Raw genomic sequence first — 20,663 nt, 5'->3', positions numbered from 1 at the left:
TTACCTGTACCGCATATTGGGTAATTAGGAAGCCTTTGCACTCACCTGATACCCTTGCCGCTCACCTTGATCCTCAATTGAATACGGCCCGGGCTCATCAAACCTTCTCACCGAATCAATGGTGCGCAGTTGAACATCAAGCGGGCTGAAGCGTTCAATGTTTGACATTGAGCGTGCATACGTTCGTCATCGCTACTTGAACCCGTATCAACTGTAACGTGTCCATGACAAACGCTCGTAGGGTGAATGGCCGGCGTAGTCTGGGGCTGGCATTCATATCGATGGTAGGCAGGAAAGGGGAAATGTGGGTAGAAGAGGAGGAAGAGTGCGGCGATGGACGTGAAATGATGGACGTACCACGTATAGCTCCTCAAGTCGGTAACGACGACGAAGACGAGGAGGCAGAAGGGGTCAACAGTGAAGCCGTCGATATAAGGAAGGAAGCGAGTGGCGGAGACTTGGAATACGGACGGGCAAGGAGGCGGCTGACTCGAGCTGATGGGACGGAGGAAGGGAGCAAGTAGCTGTCGAAGGAGCAAGCGGACATGGGGGTGATACTTTCTTTTCATCATGACGGCTGACGATCTGTCAGCCAGCCTCTCCGTGGCATGCACCATAAGCATCAGCTACGGCGCACTTGTCGAGGGTGATGGAGGGTATCGAAAATGTTGGGGGGAAGGGGGAGTTCCGTAATTTGTTGGGGATATGAAGAGGCGAGGTGGATCTATTTTACCGACCGTAGCGGGAAATACTCAAGAAGCTACGCAACCCGCCTTAGCTAGTGAGCTTGCCAGAGTCGCAAGCTTCGCGGCAGTGAGAATGAAACGACGGGACCGCAGGGACGTCAGGAAATGAGAGAGAGCGGGCGGGCGTAAGGAAAGGGCCTTCCATTGTGTCCCTCGCTTTTATAGGCATATGGAAGGGGTCCGTGCGTCCGAGTCATTGGAACGTGTCAGCCATGCCCCTGTGGCAACTCCTCCTATCCGATTGCGTTCTGACACGGTTCAGCCCGCAGTAACTGTACTGGCTATGTGACGACAGCGCTATGGAGGGTTTGAATTCCCAAGCCTCATTTACCAGCGTCACCTTCCGTCGTTTATGGACCCTTGTTGCTGGTGTGACGTCCGTTCATGCTAGCATTAGACTACATGTTTGGTTCTTAGGGTTATCAACTTATGGGAGGTGTTGGTTGGGCTGGGTAAGTAATGCGCGTACGCGTTATATTCTCTACAGTACATGGAGTACACGAGTAAGTAGCGCAACAACAACAACGAGAGCATAAACACTCGTGAACAACAGTAGTCCGTTATATACAATCAACACATCAATACTACAACAACAAAGCGAGGCTGTCCGATCGAAAAGGAATAGTGTACATGTCCACGGAGGGTAATCGTGAAGGGATGTGGCAGGCGGGAGGCGAATCGTATTGGGTAGCGCAGGGAAGTGAATGATGACATATGAATGAGATCGAAAGAGGAATATATCGCAGGGGAGTACGGCTGATGGAGGGTTTTACCAGCCGTTGTCCGTAGGAGGTAGCGAACATCAGGAATGATATTTGTTTCGAATATATCGTGTATCGTGTACCGACGCCCGAAAGCATCGGTTAGTCTGTCTGTATTTATATTGTCCGTCGACCACCAGAGGTAGGATATGGCAGTCCAGGCGAGGATTTTGGGTAGCACGAGGAGATTGCAGCTTATGTATCGCGAAGGAGGGGTTGAGAGTAGGGAGGGATATCGCATGTGTAGGTGGGACTAGCAGGCGCCAAGCATGAAGGACGTGATCATAGGTCGCGTAGAGAGTTCTTCGACAAAGTCAATAAATAAGAAGGTAAGTTCGTTGGAGTTCTTAAAGGGATAGAGAGCGATGAAGAGAAGGAGGTGGTGGTGGGGGAAGGTGGAAGATTTTGGGATGGCGAGGGCAGAAGAAAAGGCGCGGAGCGTCGGATATTGAGGAATTTGTTTCGAGTTCTAGTTCTTCTTAGCGGCTTTCTTCTTCGTCGCTTTCTTCTTGGGCTTCGGGATGTCTTCAAGCGTAACTGACGACGGACCTGCCACATTCTGGTACTCATCGTGCTCGTCGTTTCCATCATCCTCTTCAGCCCCCGCGTCATTTTCGCCGTCGTGGTAGGTGGAGGTGAGCTCTGTTCCTGCACTCGCGGCAGCTGCTGAAGCAGCTGCCACAGCGCTAGGACTGTTCTTGCAGTCATTGGACTTGAGATGGCGCTTGAGAGAGTCGTTTCGGCGGCTCACTAACCTATACATCGTCGACATCAGCCATCAACCCCATCGTAAGCCAAGAGGCTGAAGGAGAATGCAACTCACTCCAAGCCGCAGAGGGGGCAGAGCAGCGGTCCCTCCAATCCACACATCTGGCGGTGCTTGTTCTTGTTCTTGATCGTATCGTCGCCGCAATGCGAGCACTTGTACATCTAGATGCACACTGACTGTTAGTACGATGCAGCAGACACACATACATGCAGAGCACTCACCCCGTTGGGGAGAAGCGTGTACGAGCGGTTCTTGCGCGTGGTCTGTGGCTGCCCCGTAGCGTCCTTTGATCCTCGGGCGGCACGTCTCGGTTTCTTGGCAGGCGGGGCTCCATCGTCGTCGGCACGTTCACCATCGACGGCGGAAGTCGCGTCTGCGTCGACATTTTCCTCGACCGTCTTCGCTTTGCCCTTCCCCTTCCAGTCCGGTACGGGCCTCTTCCTCTTCGACGACGTAGCTTCGGCCGCTTGGCCTTGAGGAGGCCCAGCGGGTTCGTTCGGCCTTCCCGTCGCCGACAGTGGTTTTGCGCTCAGGTGCGGAACTGGAACTGGACCCTCGGATTGATACTGCATCGGGAAGCCTTGCACGGCGTATGGGGGCGGGGTTCCAGCGAAGACCAGTCCCAGTCCATTAGGAGCGTAGGGGTTGTAATATCCATGTTGATATTGTTGCGGAACCTGAGGACCATAATAGCTTGGAAGCGGCACCCCAGGTTGAGGGTAAGGAGCGAAAGGGGGCGCGGGATACCCTTGGAGTGTCCCAAGGTGATATTGAGACTGATCGAGAAGAGGGAACCCGTGTGCAGGGGGAAAGGAGGCGTCGGGGAAGTAGGCGTCCTGTTGTGTGGGGACGGGGTAGCCGTAGTTGTGGGTGGGAACAGCCTGCTCTGCGGCATTAGCAGATGCTTGCAGAAGCGCGCGAAGCGCCTGCGCGTTGATCACGTCGCTCGGCGGGGCAGATAGCGCGTGCTCCGCGTCAGGCGTGGTCGCGGTCGTGGCTCCGGAGTCGACGTCGAGAGCAGGCTGGTATTGCGCGACTGCCTCTGGGACTGCTGGCACCAGTTCCGCGCTGACAGCCCGCGGAATGGGCGCTGGGCTGCGGGGCGGACTCGCAGAGCCGGGAGTGGTTGTGGCCGTGGGGTACCCGAGGTTGAAAGCCCCGGTAGTGTCCGCGGCGCTGCTGCCCATTAGTTGCAAAAGCGCGTGGAGAACCTGCGCGTTGATTGCGGTGGTGCGTGGGGAGGCAGGTAGTGCTTGCCCGGCTCCGGGTGCGGCCGTTGCGCTAGACTCGACGTCCACAGCAGACGGGAACTGCGCGACTGGCTCCAGGACCGCTGGTGCGAGGTCGTCGTTGAGAGCCAGCGGACTGAGCGCGAAGCTACATTCAGGGGGCGAGGTGTGACTGTCGGGGGTCGTTGCCGCCGTGGTAGATGGGGGCCCACTCTGCTCCCCAAGGGAATCTGCAGATGTAGACGGGGAGGGGTCGGAATCGTCATGTAAATCAACGAGAAACCCGGCTTCCAGTGCTCTGCACTCTTGCTCGGACTCGGGGGTGGACACGGTGGTGCTGGGGCTAGACGAGGCAGCTCTGGCGTGCTGCTCCTCCAGTGTGGGGCTGAGCGCGGCTCTTCCCTCGTAGGTAAAGCGACCAGTTTCCGCGTGCGAAGCCGAGGTCGACATAGGTGGAAGAAGTGGTGGTGGTGTGGGTGGTGGTAGTTGTGGCTAAGGAATAACGCGAAGAGCGGCGAGGAATGTGGAGGTGGTTGTGGCAAAGGATTTGTGGGATAGATGTGGTTATGGGACGTGGATGTGGGTGTGAATGTGGTCGTGGAAGTGGTCGTGGAAGTAGCCGTGGAGAGTAAGAGACCCGCGAAGGAGCGAGCAAAATAACGGAATAACTGAACGGGTGGGTGTAGTGGTAGTGCAAGCCGTGCACCCACAGAACGCGTCCTGCCCACCTCTAGCTTCAATCACCTGACCGCCGCACGTACCGCAAATGCGGATACTCGACAAACAAAGGCGGACCAGGGAACTGGTTTGTCGGTATTGCCTAAACGGGGGGCTCATTCACAATAGCCTTCCTAAACAGGCGTGTTTCCTCGGAACGGGTGATAATTGCAAGGGGAGCTAGCGGGTGGCGTGGGATGCGATCCTTTGTTTGAATAGCCCTTAGCTTCGATACGAAGTTTCTAGATCCATGGAACGGTCTGAGCAGGCGTCTAAGTATGCACCATAACCGTGATTTATCACAGCTTGCTCCGCATAGCAGCGTTAGATCACCAAGGCTAGAAATCTGAAGAGACAGACGGTCAGTGACAACCCACTAGTCGAGGGAGCCGTTAACGTACTCGCATGCTCAGCAGTACTGTTCGAGTACGCATCCTGTTGCATCGTGTCTCCCCGACCGTTCGGAGCCAACGCTTTGGACATACCGGGGCGCGAAAGTGGCAGAGCTAAAAAATGGATGTGACGGTCAGCGAACCTCGCTAACAGGAGCAATAGAGCGAACACACATACCCGACCTTACGGAACGACGTAGCGCAGGATGGGTAGTGGGTAGTGTGTACTCCAGTGTACGCCCGACGCCCCGAAAGTCGTGTCGCCGGGGCTGTACTGTCCTGGACAGTTGGTACGACGTTGGGACGTCTTTGAAGAATGAAAATCTATGCACGAGGATCCACCCTTGCGAGTCGAGGCGGCGGTGCAGCGACGTTGCTCTGTCGACTACGCGACCAGACCTAACAGAGAACATCCTCTGCAGATCGCCCCCTGACCCGTAAGTATCTAGCCATACTGTGCGGTGGAAGCGTCGTAGCGGAGCTCTTCGCAATTTACGACCCCCCTGTATGCTGCCTTCATCGACGTACTTGAATTTAGGGCCTTTCAATATACAAATCCACGCAGAGGAGACTCGTATTTCGTATTCATCAAGACGCCCCCTCGGACTGACGGATCGGCGCATCCTGTTCCATGCTCGAGACCCCAGGCTTTTCCTAAGCGGGCCCGCATTCCCTTCAAGTCTGAGGTAAAGAAGCGGCGGAGGCCGACACTTCCTCATCAGCGCCACAGGATGGCATGCTCGATATTAATCCGCTTCTCTATCTTCGGAATACGCCTCGTATAGACCAGCCGAAAAGGCACCAGCACACCAACCATAGGCAATGGGGGGTTATGCAAGAAGGTCGAGAAAGCAAACCAAAGACGATATTTTTCTTGGCACTAGACCGTTCGGTCGTTCAAAGGATACGGCGGTCGATGAGGGCGACGCCGATGGTTGAAGTTGTGACGCGCCTGTGTGACTCTGATCACTTAGTGACAGACAGCCGGGCCGCCAAAGCGTCGCTACCCTGTTGTTTGGCCCGAAGATCGGAGCCAAATATTGTCGGGATCACGATTCCCCAAGACGTCGAATTGACGATAAAGCCGAATACCCCCTCGATAGTGCGGCGATATTACCTAGGACCATCCGCAACTTTGCGGCCCGTGGCTGGAGTGATGTAAGGATAGCCTCATCGTCCTGGACTGCGACAGAAAGCAACAATGCAGGTGTACGAAGAGGAAGGCGGATCCGTCGATATCGTGGATATTCTCTCGCTCGCATCCAGCCGACCCATCTATTCCAGCTTTCAACGTATCTATAGCCACTTCCTCGAGTGCTTTCTACATCCACAGCATGCACCTTCTCCTTCGTCGTGACAAGTAGCGACAGCTCACGCATCATCGACTTGCCAACAACGTCGACGCCAGTCCAGTTGCCAAATGCAGCATCAAATTACTGGTGCATATCCCAAAGGGTCGGTAGGAGGGCTGCAAAATGAGAAGGACGGGGTATATGCGCGGCGATTCCTCCGTGAGTTCAAAACGCTCTCTATTGTGTCTCTCATTCCATGATTCGTATGACTTACCCATTCGTATAGCAATCGACCGCGCGCCTCACCTGCGCTCATTTGAGGTCCTGGATCGTAGCACATGAGCAAACGAGCACGGCGACATGGTCGTGAATGATTAACGAGGAGGGCACTGACATATGCATTGACGATGACTCAAGCTTTGTAATCGCTACTACCGCTTACTGTGTGCCTCAAGTGCCTCACACCACTCCAAAACACCGCCGACTGCAGGCCGGACACGCTGGAGGGTCGGGAAGATACACCAATGAACGATTTCCTCCCAAACTAGATACATGGGATGCCAACGCATCACCGCGTCCTACGCACGTCGTTCCATGGTTCTTCACGCCACTTGGTGAACAGCCTTCATGCGCCTCATCCCTCGCGCCCTGTATTTAACTCGCAGCCTTCTCATCGACCCTCCACTCGCACCCAAACCCACCTCCTAAATCCACGAATCCACGAACCCATGAACACCACCACCAATCCCTTCGCCCGCTCCGACTCCTCCCAAATTATCTCCTTCGCATTCTCCTCCAGCATACTAAACTCCCACCTCCTGGGCCCCGATCGCCAGCCGTACTACCGCGTCTTCACCGACAGCTTTGGCGACGCCACGCATATACTTTCTCAAGGCCGCGAAATCGCATGTATCAGATGGGAGACGAGGAGCATCAAGTTGTCGAGCATAGCAGGAGGGGTGGACAGCACGCCGATCTCGGAGTGGATAGCCAAAAGTCCCAATCCTGGGGCGATAGGGTGAGCCTGCTGATCGCGATCTCTGAGAACACGCATTACTCATATCCTATGTCGCACGCTATAGCCTGAGATATATGAGCTTTGACGGGGTGAAGTACGCGTGGATCAGAAAGGATAACCGCTACTCCGTAGGTCCCTTTCCTTCGTGTGCCACAGCCTGCTGAATCGGTCACGATTCTTCTTCAGCTCTACACTTCCCTGAAAATGGGCGCGACACCCGTCTGGATGGCAAGAATCACCAACGGAGAAGGTGGTGAAGTAAGAGTTGAACTGTTCGCAGATAGTATATGGAGAGGGCTGCTGGACCCGTGTGTTATTGCGGCCGTCCTTTTGTTTAGTGGTCGAGATATTGACTAGGGGGCGTGAGGCTAGCTACTAGCGATATGATTGGTTTATTATTGTCATAAAGTTGTCTTAATTATATTACACCGTATCAACGCGTCCGATCTTGCCTACCTTTGCCTCACCTCTCATCGACTACTCCAGTCTGCATCAAGGAGGGAACCGACAAGTGCCATCTATGCCTTGTGCGTGATATGTGTTTTCCTCGCACGACACAAAGAACTGTTAGCCATGTTTAAGGCTTCGACGGTCCGCAGGCTTGAACGCGGAACTGAGGCTAACGAAGGACTTGAGGAACTTGGGAGGGACTCCTGTTAGTAGAATCATTTCTATCGCTCTCAAAGACGCCCAACATCTGAGTCGTGTTGGCCATTGCAGTTTGATCAGCTATCGGCCTGCGTTCTGGAATCACTATGAAGCTAGTACGGCGGGGCGGCGCTGCTATTTTTTACGAGGTTTCGACGGCTAGTTCCCCTGCGCCTCGTAAATAGTGCATGCTCACCACTCGGTGCCACTTGTGGTACCAGGGGACTCTCCTATGTCTTTATAGACAATTGTGGGCGTCTGCGCCCACAAAAGCCGCATCTTATTGTCCATCTCTTTGTGGGCGAACGCCTTTGTTGTTCCGTTTCCGTTGCTGTGGCCATCCGATCATAGCCATCATATATAAGACACGCCCTTCCTCCCGAAATCGACACATAACACCCCTCCTCTCGCCAGAACCTCCTTTCAAACACCCGCATTATGGCCTCCACTAACAGAAGCGCGTTCACCACGGCCGCCCAGCGAGGCGTCCAGCTCTTCGAATTCTCGTCCTCCCATGTCCTGGATTCCGTGGTGTTCAGCGGGAGGACGCGGCGCTTCGAAGTCTCCTCGAGCCATCGCCAGCATACGACTACTATCCGCTGCTTCAGCCCCGAACGGACGGTGTGCACCATTGACTGGGGCACGAGGATCGTTGAGATACCGGATGGCAGTGCCCCGAAACAGCGCATCTCGGAGTATCTAGCTCTGGATCGTAGACGGAAGACGTGAGCCTCGCAATTTTATCATTTCTATGTTGTATGCTCATGAAGGCACGCACCCCTACAGCCGAAAACTCACCTTCGGCGACGTTGAATACACTTGGATCCCAAAGAAGGATGGCTTTTCCGTAAGTTCTGGCACTATTTTTCTATGCATCAATCGTTCGTTGCTGATGAGCGGGCGTGAAGCTTTATAACAAGAAAACGAACCAGGACATGGCGAATATCTGGACGCTCCCCGGCCACCCCCCTCGCGTCGAAATATATTGCCATAGTGTGCATGCTGGCTTACTCGATTCGTGCGTGATCGCTGCGGTCCTTTTCCTCAGCAAGAGGAATCTCGACATCGACAATGACCGTCCCAATGTCTGACTGGATACTCACTTGCTACTACCATATACCCATTAATGAGTATTCTATGTTGCTATAAGAACGAGCTTATTGTGTATGAAGAGTGATGACCTTAATATTCAATGATGGGAGTCGGAAGAAGAAGCGCAAATGAGCGCTCATTATGCTCGCGTGTCGGTGATAGTAACATCGACAAACAACGCGTCCTTCGGATTCGGACCTTCCATCTAAGGCCAAAACTCTGCCAGCAATCTGCCAGTTTCTTCTGAAGAGCGAGAACAGTCAAGGTCGAATGCGAGATGATGCTGATCAGTTTATCCCGGTGAATCGGTAATGCCTTCGAATGTGTCCGGAGCGACGCCGCTGAAACCAGGACCCGGAGTCATCGACTCCCTCGACTAGGCCCTCTATCGGGCTTCTTATAACGTCACGGTGAGATCTACAAGTAATCTAATCACGCTTTGCGGGGATTCTACGACGCGTGGAACTATAGTGGGATGGAAGAGCCGATGGGAGATATTATTAGTCGCGATTGGCCGCTACCTGGAGACAGCTGTCTGTGTTTGGCGAGACGGCAGTTGCTGTGTTGGCTTCGCGTGCAGTCGCCCTGCGCGCCTCTGAGTTGACGCTGGACTCAGTCAAGCATCGGTATCACTGCATCGTGTGGTATCTCTTCGAGATGAAATGCGGAAAGCAGAAGAGCACGAGCAGCCTCGTCGAAGCGGTTTGACTACATACGAGCTGCACACGACTGCAGTTTGCGGAGATTTCGATCTGGGACAATATTGGCGATCTAGGGATTGAATTCAACGTAAGTTTCCCAGCACCATATGAGGTGTTCGCTGATATCTTTGATAACGGACCGATATTGTTTCACTCGTCTGCCATTCGAGGTGCTCAATAGCTTAATAGACACAGATGGAACGAGCGAGTATATCTATCTGTTCGTCGGACAAGCCAACCCGCGTTCATGTTGCGATAACCGTCGAAACTACCACATATGTTTGATCACATCACCACGAGATGATGCAGCTCCATTTGCTGGTATGTTTATTCCCATTTGTGCTCCTGACCGCGACTTATCTTAGCCACCACGAATAGAAGCCTCAGGAATCCTCATGGCCGTAATTCCCGGTGGGGTTAATGAAGAATTCCCCAATACATATAACCGAGTTGATTATGGATTCTGAGACGCCTCGGGGCACCACGCCGACTCCAACAACTCCCACCAACGAAGACCATCATGTCTGACATTGCAGAGAAGGCTTACGAGGGCAGCGATAGCGATGTCGTTTCGCACCCGGAAACCATCTACGAGCGTCCGAAAGGGTTGAGGGGGTTATATTACCATCCCGTCACTCAAGTGAGTCGTCAATGTTCCGCTTTGTCCTTGGCATCTTGCTGACGACCGTTCAGATATCTATGCTGGGATTCGTGTGCTTTATGTGCCCTGGTACGTAATAAAATTTGAGGCTTGTTTGACACAGCTTACGAGCTGCTCCCATAGGTCTCTTCAACGCGTTGAATGGACTAGGTGCTGGCGGACAAGTTGATTCGGCCACCAGCGCAAACGCCAATTCAGCGTTATATTCAACCTTCGCGTTCTTTGCATTCTTCGCAGGGTATTTCATCCGCAATTCCTCTTCCTTTCTCGTCTGTTCAACCACGCCCATAGGTCCATCAACAACAAGCTCGGATCTCGCCTCACCTTGCTTATTGGCAGTACGGGATATGGACTGTACATCGGTTCCTATCTGTGAGTATATCTTCGTTCTGAGAACTCGCTGGCACTCATGTATTTCGCCCGCTTAGCGCTATGAACATTCATTCAAATGCAGGAGGGTTCGTCATCGCTGCGGGCGCTATTCTCGGAATCTGCGCAGGTACGTCGACATGCCACCCTCCCTTACTCTCTATCGCCGACACCTATATTCAGGTCTCCTTTGGGCCGCGCAGGGCTCCTTGATGTTGGCATACCCAACTGAAAGCGAGAAAGGAAAGTATATCAGTATTTTCTGGGGGATATTCAACTTGGGCGGTGTTGTTGGAGCTGCCGTCTCCCTGGGTATGTAGCACCAGTTGACGATTCCTGTCTCATTTGTTGACTGTCATACGCTGATAGGCCAGAACTTCCACTCCGAGGTAAACGCGATCCGTTCCTTATGACTAGAACTCCGTTGCTGAAACTAGAGCCCGTTATAGGCTAACGCTGGTGAGCTTTAAGCACTTTCCCTGGTACCTTCATCCTTCTCAACGAGTATAAATCATTAGTTGGAAATGGGACATATGTTCGTCCGATCTATGTATTTGCGCTTTCAGCGACTCATCGTCTACGCTCTTGTAGATTGGCTTTCTTGTCCTTACTCTCATTGGCGTCACCATCCCGCTTCTCATGGCCGACCCTCACAAGATGATCCGAACGGACGGTACCAAAGTTACCACGCACCGCCATCCATCATGGAAAGTCGAACTATACGGCCTATGGGTGACGCTCCGAACGGATCCGATGGTGCTCCTCCTCTTCCCCATGTTCTTCGCCAGTAATTGGTTCACTACCTGGCGTGAGTCTTCCTGCCCCTCGGTCGATTCTACTTGCCTCCGGTGCTAATATTTCTCCGTGGTCATGTAGAATTCAACGGGTACAACGCTGCACTATTCAATATCCGTGCTAGGTCTATGAACAACTTCGTCTATTGGACCGCTCAGATTATCGGCTCCATCGCAATGGGCTACATTCTTGACCAACAACGAATTAGGCGGCGAGCAAGAGCTTACATCGGCTGGGCTATTTTCTCTTTTCCGTGTTCGCCACCCATATCTGGGCATATTTCTACCAGAGGTATGCATTTTCCGACCTTTCCGTCGGATAATCTCGTCTGACATGTTGTACCATTAGGGATTATACTCGAGAATCGATCCCTCCTGATTCATCCAAGATGGATATCCATGATCCAGCGTACCCTGCTCGTATCTGGTTGTATATCTTCTTTGGTGCTCTCGATGCTGCATGGCAAACATACGCGTACTGTGAGTAGGAATGCTCTCAATCTTACTCCCAACCTTCTGACTCCTTGTTGCCTCCCACTACGCCCTTGTGAAATGTGTATCGTGTTCTGTCGTTCAAACGATTAGGGATGATGGGCGCAATGTCTAACGACCCTGCCAAGTTAGCGCACTTTGCTGGATTCTGTGAGTACCATACTCCGGGCTACTGAATGAGTATTCAATACTCGTAACAATAGACAAGTCCATTCAATCCGCTGGAGCAGCTGGCGTATGGCGCGCTGACGGGGTCAAACGCCCGTAAGCATCGTTTCGTATCTAGGTTGGCCCCGATATTCACGAAGCGGTCGTTTCCCAGATATATGGACCTCTTCCTTTCCACGTGGGTCTTACTCGTCGCAGGCCTGCTGTTTGCTCTGCCCATGATCTACATGCGTGTCAGAGATCATACCAGTATCGAAGACGAGGCTTTGTACGCCACCTTACTCCTACTACCCCTCGAGTGCTGATATATACTCTTTCTAGGGCTCGCATGGACGATTCAGGCGCGGTGCAAGCCACACCCGTCGCGCGGCACGAAAAGGATACGACGGCTGCACAATAATGGGACGTTTGGTGATCTTGTATCTTTTCTCCTTGGTTCCACCGAGCTGCTACTTATATGACTGCCATGACACTGCTTTACTTATTGTTCGAGGATTTGATGGCTCGTGTGCGTCGCATGCTATGAGTGGCGGTGAAGTAAGACCTGGATAGAATTCGGGTGCTCTCTCAGACAGCCCGCCTTTCGCGAGCGTCGGCGTCGGCGCATGCAGCTGCTCATTGGGCCGCAGAATGCACTAGCGACTTGCCGCTAGGTTCATAAACTAATGCACTGCATGCAGGTGCATGCAGGGTCGCGTCGGGTTAAAAAGTCGGGCGCTACAGCCTACATCCAGTGCTAACAAACCTACCTTGGCTCCTTTGCACTTACACAACGGCAAGGTCAGCGAATGACAGTTGCCGTAAGGACAGATGCATATTGCGAAACTATAGCTCACTGTAGGAACATGAGCCTCATGATCCGTCGCAGTCTCAGGTGGTAAGCGCCATTGCACAAGATTGATAGTAATGCCTTAGTAATCACGGACTACAGCTAGGAAGGCACTCTGACAAAGCTTCAATGAGAAATCTTATGAACGAATAGCCACAGGCCAAACGGGGTCGTAAAGACTCGAACGAAATTTGGCATCTAGGTTGAATCGTAGAAATAACATCGATACTCCTACAAGTTAGTCAAGAGGTTGACCACAAAGCAAGAGCATCGTCGCAGCTACGCATGCATCAAGCAGACCAGCATGGATACTATTGGTCGAGATTTCGAGTTGAACGGCGGTGTGCTTCGTAATCCTGGCCAACAGCGTCGACGCGTTGGTTACCGAGTAAAGCTGGGAAGTAGTATATGGCAGTTCAGAACTTGTACTAGACGAAGGATAAAACACATCTACTGACTGAAATGATGTCCGCGCCTGGGACCCAGACATATGTCTCGCCCTTGATGACCATGAATCGACGGCTGTAATATTTGGGATGCTTCAGTTAAAAATTCGTGACATTGGTTCGGATAAATACTCTTTCTGTGGGGACAAAGCGATCCATTGAGAAATGGGTTGCCTTGCGACTAATCCATGAATCTCGATCATCGGCACGGTTCTCCACTCGATCAAAGCGACACTTTGACTGGTAACACCTTGGATGGTGGTGAATCCACCGGCTGGATTGTCGGTGGAGATGCGATAATATGGCTTGCCATCAGGTCCTGTGACGATACAGTTCATGATGTTGGGAGTGAAGTTGACGAATGTAAAGGCGAGAACCGCAGCTCGAGAGCTGGGACCAGAGAATGGTAATGCACCGAAGACAGACGGAGGTGCATTCCCGGAGATGTTTACTGCATTCTGGTTGGCGTTGGGCCAGCCAGCGTGAGCGTATGGGTTGTTGGTATACATGGCTTGGAGACTGAGGTAAAGGTTGAATTCGATGGGGACATTGGTTCGAAAACAACGGCGTAATAAATACGAGGGAGGTCCCAGCGGAGACTACTTGATGGTGTTATTGATTATACAGGATCGACGAGATCGAAGACTTTCGTTGTTGGAGGACTAATGGCTCCATGCCGAGTGTGGCCATTTGGACAAAGTGCATCAACCGCTCGATGACCATGCGAATTTGTCAGCTCGTAACGGCAAAGAGCCTAGCGTGAACGATAGTTAGTGTGCTTGGCCGAGCTGTAAAATTAATAAGTTTTAGATACGTACCTGACGTGCTTTGGAAAAGCCTCGGGGGGGGGGGGGGGCGCGCCATTGAAAGCTAGGCTATAGAAGTGTTGCACCAATCGTGAGCTGGCAAAGATAGGGGAACGCAACGGCAACGGTCGTTGGTTTCTATGAAGCACCCTGTTAGACGCACAGCGCTGGGCTAGTATGTTTTACTGCTCAGAAGTGGTGTAGATGAACATAATAAGACAAAACTCAGGACTTTGGTGGGTTTAGCTCGCGATAGCCTGTGAGAAATCTTGGGTATACAAGATACGGTACCCGACTGTGCCGCCCCACGAAGCACCGATGAAGCTGTCGTCGTTGTGTAAAAGGTTCGATTTGGACCTGGAATCTGTGTATACGTACGAAGCGAGGGCCCAACTCACCACAGAGATCGTCGACAAAGTGTGAATTAGGCAAAACACACGCTCGCTTTCTTGACAAGTCTTCGGATAGAAGCAGTAGCGTCTGTTGTAGATTCTATAGCGAAATCGACGCCGCCCGTACTGAGACGCGCCGGTGTACAGCCAATTGAAGTTTTCGTCTTTATCCAATGGCCAAGAGGCCATTGGGGGGATGTTGGGCGGACGATGTGGACGAGCGAAGCGAACCAGTGTAATCCTGTTTGTGCGCCCTTGCAGGGTTCGGGATACCATTTTGGGCCGACGTCACCGAGCGCTTACCGCCATGCCCGCCAGTTACGGGTTTCATCGGCGCACATATACAGACCGTCCGTCGAGCGATACACGACGACTCTCCGCTGCGCTCTACCCATTCTTCTCATCCCATTTTTGCAGCAGATGAATAATCAAAGTGCTGGGCCACACTAAACGAAGAAGGTAGCTGAAATCCAAAGCTCGTTCCCCCTGTATTCCTCACGACGTAGTCAACAGCATCGCGGACTTGCTGAGATATCCCGAGAATACTGATGCCTCCGATATAGCTTCATATTCCGGGCCTGGTCCTGAAAGTGCCTTCATTTTCCGAAAGCCTTAGTACGCAGCAAAAGGAGGAAAGCCAAACATACCTCCTACTCTTGAACCTACACTATGATCCATCATGATAGTGCCACGTTGTCCAAGATCGACGACATACATAATTGGCGGACTTGGCACAGAACGCCTCCATGGGAGATCAATGCGGCTCCGGGATGAGATGAGACCACAGTTCAACCCTCGAGCGGAGTGGCAGGAACCGACAAGATGGAGACCCTAAGACCCTACGTAACTATGTTGCGATGGACTAGTGAGTAGTTGGATTGGCGTAGCCGTTGCTCCGAGTGGATGTTCTTGATGTATCGGTGCGGATGAAATGAAGGGCAGCGCACCGGTCGTTGGCGCTGCTGAGAAGGCTAGGGCGAACCAGAGTCACGGATGTGATGCAGGAGGTGAGGGCGCATATGGGTACCGTTCTGCTGGGCAGATCTAGGCCACCAACTCCTGCAGAAGGAACGGGCGACATGGGAGAGTACAGCCCCCATCCTTTCCGTCAACGAGGCGAAAGGACTTGACGGTTCTGTGAGTTGTCAGTGGTCTTTGCAGGGGAAAAGAATATCAAGGGCGCAAACGACGGAGTTCAGACGAGGGATCACGAAAGAGTGTATAATAACAGCTTACCAGCGGCTTTATAGACGCTTCGACGATATCTTTCCTCAAGGATGACCTGATGACTGAGATTCCTAAACGTGACCGTCAAGGCATTACGAGAGGGGTTAGTAACTCGCCTTCCAAGCCCGAGAGACTTGGTAAGCATCAGACGTGTTACGAGCATGAAGGCGCTTCTGCAGACAGATTAGCGCGGCGTCCATATACTCAGCGGAGATACTGAACGTACCAGTCGGTGGCAGCGATCTCAATGTCCATTTCATATATCCGCTTACTACGAGAGATCTTGATCGTACGGCTCCGAAATGACCTGCAGGGCCTGAGAAGGCGAGGGCACAATAGGTCAAGGGGTACAGGGCGAAGAAGCGACAGAAATCGATCGCATCAAAGTCTTGCTCTAAAGGCAGCAAAACGGACCGAGACACTTGGAGGATTGCGCAGAATATGGGCGACACAGGTATGCAAGAAACGAATATATACGGTGGCATGCGACGACAAGAGAAAGGATCTACCCACGTAAAAGAGTCACCCGACAAACTGTACATATAATGATGAATGGCGCTTCGCGAATATGAAAGGCTAATTCTCATGGACACGTCAAAGAGATGGGAAGCGAGAAGGAGAATTGAATGACCATGAAGTGAGTCCAAGCCGAAGGTAGATGTAAGAGACTCGTGGAATCGACGAAGGATCTATCGCCGTGATGTGGGACAAGATAAAAACCCCCAAGCGGAATTATAGACGGCAAATACGAAAAGTAGGTACAAGTGGTGGTGACGCGGGGCGAGAGAACAGTATGATACAGTATGATGACAGGCGCAATTGGGAGGGATGGGCGTATCGTACAAATTTCGCTTTTGAAACGTTCGGCCCTATCGAAAAGGCGAGCATCGACGGTCCCGTTGGCGGTGGAGGCGCGAAACTCATACTCGCTTCGTATCTACACCAAACTCCGTCTTACCGCCGTACCCATCATCTTCCCTTGAGCCCAAGCCCAAGCACAGGGAGAATGCAGTCGGCAGCGGTGAAACCGTCATTGTAGCGTATTGCTGCCTGTTTCTGCACCGGCACGGCTCCGGGAGGTGTGTCTCTTTGTTCTCGCCTCTTCCGTATCTAGTGGCTCCGCGCTCGATAACGTTTTCGCCCTCACGACATGCTGGTGCGCAAGGGCAGAATCCTGAGGTTCGCTATTACAGTAACTTCATTTGAAGGCGTATCACGAACGGCTTGTTGCGTAGGCATATCACTGATATGCTGATAACGGATAAGAACCCAACGTCAGCCAGTGATCCATCCTGGAGACACTCTTGCACGTACCTCAAGCTCCTGAGACGCGTTCACCAACCTTCCCTTCATTCACTATTTATCGCGCCAAACAAACATAAGGCTTACACAACGAGCTTGCCCGAAGTTGAGCAGGATCGTAAGCTAAACCGGAGCACACCTATAAGTTAGCAAATGCGATATTTGAACGGGTGGAAATCCTACGGCAATAAATCAAAGTTGTGGCGCGTTTGTGTGACTCTGATCCTCGGTCACGCATGTGGCCAATCCCGTTGTTTGGCCAGAAGCTCTGTACCAAGCAATGTCGGGTTCCTCGTTCCATTCAACTCCCATAGCATAGCGCCTCCACGCGGAATCCTTCTCCCTCCTTGGATGGTTTAGCGACGCTTATCTCAGGTCCTTCCCGCCTGATATTGTCAGTGGCCGCCTAACTTGACGTCGAACATTCGGACACATCCTGTACGGGCCTCAGCGTACTCCGGAGCCAATCTGACACCGCGGACACCAGAGTCTTGTGCTACATAGATTGACCGATGCCACTACCGTTAGCCATTTTCAAGTAAACAGTCGAAATCAGCCCCCCACTTCACGCTCGAATTCCATGCGCCAGGATAAGATGGATTGGCTTCGACGGGGCGAAATGTTGGATCAAGATAGACAACGGCTAGTACGTCACCTTTTCACCCGCGGACGAAAACTATTGATTGCCCATTCATTTAGCCCTATACTTCAAGTTCCCTGACGGTGAGCACGACTTCAGCACGGATAGATCGTCAACGAACAAGATCGCCACGACGTCGCCAACGCCAACGCCAAGTTGAGCTTATTTTGCGGATGGTGTATGGTAACGGTTGCTGGAGGTTGTGTGATCACAGCGGTCCTTTATTTGTCTGTCGAGGCACGGAGTAGGCGATGTCTCGGTTCTGTCGCTCCCAGGGACACCGTATGAGTACTTATATCGTATTGCCAGAGTGAAGACTTGCTTGGTCGAAATGCGAGATGTATACGAAACACCACTCATACTACCTAGCAAGGCGGCCGTAGCTCGGGATAGGATGTGGATTTGGGGTTGGCGACCAGGGATCAGCTCTTTCGTCCTGCCCAGTAGATGATTGAAGTATCATCAATGATGGTTAGCGCCACGGTGTCCGGGCTTGGAGGGAGCCGGAACGTTCAAGGAACGTTGCTGATTCGTCGAGGCATCTCAGCAAAATGTTAGTTTGCGCAAATGCACAAATGATGCGTTGATGGTGGCGCCGTACCTACAACCCTGCAAGTCGTTCTTAAATATTAGCATATGATAAGTAGACGTCCCTTTCAACTTGCTCCCATCTCCCCATTCTCTATTCCCCCGAGTTGAGGTCGCGCCTTGTCGTCGCAGAGATGTTGTTCACTCCGGGGCAGACGTTGGATAACACGTTAGGATCGTTGTATGTCGGCTCGTTACTCGCTGCAGTGTGAGTCTATCCCCCATCTTCCCTTGTTATCGATTAACGCAGGCACAGACTATACGGCATAACGAGCATCCAAACCTACTCGTACTTCAGCTGGTTCTACAACAGGGATTCTTTTGTCCATCGTGTTGCTGTCGGATTGCTATGGTCCCTGGACACCATCCATTTTGTCCTCGTCGTCCACGGCGTATACTACTACTGTGTGGAAAGCTTTGAGAACCCGCTAAAGCTCCTTACGCTTGTTTGGTGAGTACCTCAGCGACTATGCCCATAGAACTTCGTCCCCTCATGATGATATAGGTCGATGAAGGTACTGCTTTGCCCTCAATCACATTGCTGCCGTTGCCAAAGTATGACCCTTTGTGTCCGCAGCTCCAAATCGTGATCAACGTCATCATAATTCTTCTCGTGCAAGGGTGCGCTATCCTTGACTTCGGGATCAGATTCGATATTAACGACTCTACAATAGATTATATGCTTACCGCGTGTGGCTGCGTAAGTTCCCTACCCTCCGTCGCCTATGGTATCACTAAAGTAGCGTGGATAGTCGGCGGGTACCACAACAGAATCCTCGCATACATTGTCGTACGTCCCATAGTTCAAGCGATGACATTCTACACACTGACGGCGTTGAATTCGATGGGATCAGATATTCATCACGGCAGGTGGCTTTGGTGCGTGCTCTCCCGTCTTTCCCTTCACCTGCAATCTCACGGTGCATTCCTGTAGCTGTCGGCATGGCCCTCGCACACGCCGTGTATACACTCACTTTCGTGGCCGATCATGAGAAGATCGGGGTGCGTCCTCTCCTTTTACTTCCCTCACCCACCGTTAACTTCTTCCTTCCCCTTTATGTCCCCTGTTTTCCTCATGAATTCTATGACTCTTAGTGGGCAATAATCTCCTCCCTCGCTACGGCGACCTTCGTCGATTTCTTCATCGCGGGCGCGATGGTGTACTACCTTCGTCGCAGTCGGGGGTTGCAGCAGCAGTGCGTTCTCCTCCTTTACCCCTCAGAGGACCTGGATAGCTAATGTGATGTCGGTCGTCGTGTAGCGTAAACTCGAAGATCTCGACATTGATGCAGATGTCGCTCACCTCGGGGATACTCACTAGGTTCGCTTCTTCCCATTTGCCTCGTGGTGTTGCTGATGGCGAGGCTACGATTTTCTCTGTTTCTAGCGCATGCTCAACGGCTGCTCTCATTACTGTAAGTCTATCTCATGTAGCATTCCAACGGAGATACTCACGAAGTGACGTAGTACGTCGCCCTCCCGAAAACACTCATTTTCATGGGCGTCGAGTCGTTCCTTACTAAATGTACGTCTCGGACTGTTGTCCCCTGTGATTGAAGCTAACGGGTGGTCTTATTAAATGCCTACTCATAGTATACATCAACTCGTTCCTCGCGATGTTAAACGCGCGCGAGCGGCACCACGACCTCCCCCCTTACCAAACCGACTCGCACTCGCATTCCTCCCGCAACGGGGTAGCTGTTCATATCCAAACTTTGAGCAAACCTGGGATTATTAGCACGAGCGGATCCAAGTCTGATGGATCAGTGAGTTTATCCCGTTTCCTCCGTTCTCATTTTAATTTCGAAACGGTCACTGATGCATAATCGCTCATAGAACCCCCGAACGTCCCTCTCGCTCTACAAATCATCCATAGCTCCTGTTTCTACGTTAGCTTCGCCGTTGGAGTCACAGACGGGCCTCAACGATTTGAGTGATAAGGACGGAGGTGTAGGCGAGGATCGCCGTCGAGATGACGGGGAGAAAGACGAGGATAAAGTATACCCGTGGTAATTGCTGATTATCGACAATTCGCTTGTCGTCCCTGCTGTCGGTTATATAGGCTAATCGCGAACTACGCTGACTCCTTCTCGTTTTCCGCCGTTTCTGGATTCTGGGGTTATTTATGGATGGAACGTATGTCGTATATGTAGTTTATCGTTTATTTCATAACAGTGTTGTTTGTGGGATATGTATCTAGACTTTTTAGAACATTTGGAGCTTGGTCTGAACTGAAGAACGCCACGGCGAGTACCCCTCAGCCATTGAGGAGGGTGTTGTCGGAAAGCTGCCGTACGTGGAACATGGAATACGGATCAGGTCCTTTGGAAACGGAAAGCGGTCGAATTATAGTTTACCAACAGGCGAACCTCAAACTAAGACCTTAAGACAACCTTTGGAAGGTGTCTTGCGCGGCGATGGAAGCTCTGCATCGAGAAAGCATCCGTAGGATCGAGCATACCTGGCCTTTGTGAGCTTTGGGTGCTTTGATAATTCCGGAATTCAAATCGAAGTTGTTGGGTTGGGCCACATTTCGGCGAGTTTCGACCCAGATTGTGGCAGTAGTGTGAAACGAAGTAGAATG

At 52.0% G+C, this 20,663-nt stretch overlaps 6 protein-coding genes across 6 annotated transcripts; 4 read left to right on the top strand and 2 right to left on the bottom strand.

Annotated features, from left to right (window-relative positions):
* Window positions 1-1,976: 1,976 nt before the first annotated feature.
* Window positions 1,977-3,955, bottom strand: PC9H_008295 (uncharacterized protein; the record flags this gene model as incomplete). The annotated part of the gene is made up of 3 exons (XM_036777809.1): window positions 1,977-2,262; window positions 2,331-2,437; window positions 2,498-3,955. The coding sequence occupies 3 exons, from the start codon at window positions 3,953-3,955 to the stop codon at window positions 1,977-1,979; spliced, it is 1,851 nt and encodes a 616-aa protein (XP_036629237.1).
* Window positions 3,956-6,634: 2,679 nt separating this feature from the next.
* PC9H_008294 (uncharacterized protein) lies at window positions 6,635-7,281 on the top strand (the record flags this gene model as incomplete). Its single annotated transcript, XM_036777808.1, has 3 exons — window positions 6,635-6,924; window positions 6,989-7,052; window positions 7,111-7,281. The coding sequence occupies 3 exons, from the start codon at window positions 6,635-6,637 to the stop codon at window positions 7,279-7,281; spliced, it is 525 nt and encodes a 174-aa protein (XP_036629236.1).
* Window positions 7,282-8,010: 729 nt separating this feature from the next.
* PC9H_008293 (uncharacterized protein) lies at window positions 8,011-8,663 on the top strand (the record flags this gene model as incomplete). The annotated part of the gene is made up of 3 exons (XM_036777807.1): window positions 8,011-8,297; window positions 8,359-8,419; window positions 8,481-8,663. The coding sequence occupies 3 exons, from the start codon at window positions 8,011-8,013 to the stop codon at window positions 8,661-8,663; spliced, it is 531 nt and encodes a 176-aa protein (XP_036629235.1).
* A 1,222-nt stretch (window positions 8,664-9,885) lies between these two features.
* Window positions 9,886-12,249, top strand: PC9H_008292 (uncharacterized protein; the record flags this gene model as incomplete). The annotated part of the gene is made up of 17 exons (XM_036777806.1): window positions 9,886-10,005; window positions 10,059-10,095; window positions 10,150-10,264; window positions 10,318-10,398; window positions 10,455-10,525; window positions 10,579-10,707; window positions 10,765-10,784; window positions 10,845-10,854; window positions 10,914-10,930; window positions 10,987-11,203; window positions 11,272-11,330; window positions 11,399-11,481; window positions 11,539-11,669; window positions 11,775-11,831; window positions 11,885-11,945; window positions 12,004-12,117; window positions 12,171-12,249. 17 exons carry the CDS (start codon window positions 9,886-9,888, stop codon window positions 12,247-12,249), a joined length of 1,401 nt encoding a protein of 466 aa, XP_036629234.1.
* A 667-nt stretch (window positions 12,250-12,916) lies between these two features.
* On the bottom strand, window positions 12,917-13,633 carry PC9H_008291 (uncharacterized protein; the record flags this gene model as incomplete). Its single annotated transcript, XM_036777805.1, has 3 exons — window positions 12,917-13,072; window positions 13,137-13,200; window positions 13,257-13,633. 3 exons carry the CDS (start codon window positions 13,631-13,633, stop codon window positions 12,917-12,919), a joined length of 597 nt encoding a protein of 198 aa, XP_036629233.1.
* Window positions 13,634-18,213: 4,580 nt separating this feature from the next.
* PC9H_008290 (uncharacterized protein) lies at window positions 18,214-20,092 on the top strand (the record flags this gene model as incomplete). Its single annotated transcript, XM_036777804.1, has 14 exons — window positions 18,214-18,287; window positions 18,336-18,530; window positions 18,585-18,594; window positions 18,657-18,700; window positions 18,754-18,779; window positions 18,832-18,869; window positions 18,934-18,958; window positions 19,014-19,081; window positions 19,175-19,275; window positions 19,341-19,400; window positions 19,467-19,494; window positions 19,547-19,604; window positions 19,673-19,845; window positions 19,916-20,092. 14 exons carry the CDS (start codon window positions 18,214-18,216, stop codon window positions 20,090-20,092), a joined length of 1,077 nt encoding a protein of 358 aa, XP_036629232.1.
* Between the last annotated feature and the right edge of the window lie 571 nt (window positions 20,093-20,663).

Source organism: Pleurotus ostreatus, assembly GCF_014466165.1.
Source record: "Pleurotus ostreatus strain PC9 chromosome Unknown scaffold_6, whole genome shotgun sequence".
NCBI classification, from domain to species: Eukaryota; Fungi; Basidiomycota; class Agaricomycetes; order Agaricales; family Pleurotaceae; genus Pleurotus; species Pleurotus ostreatus.
This window is presented reverse-complemented; position numbering and strand designations above follow the sequence as displayed.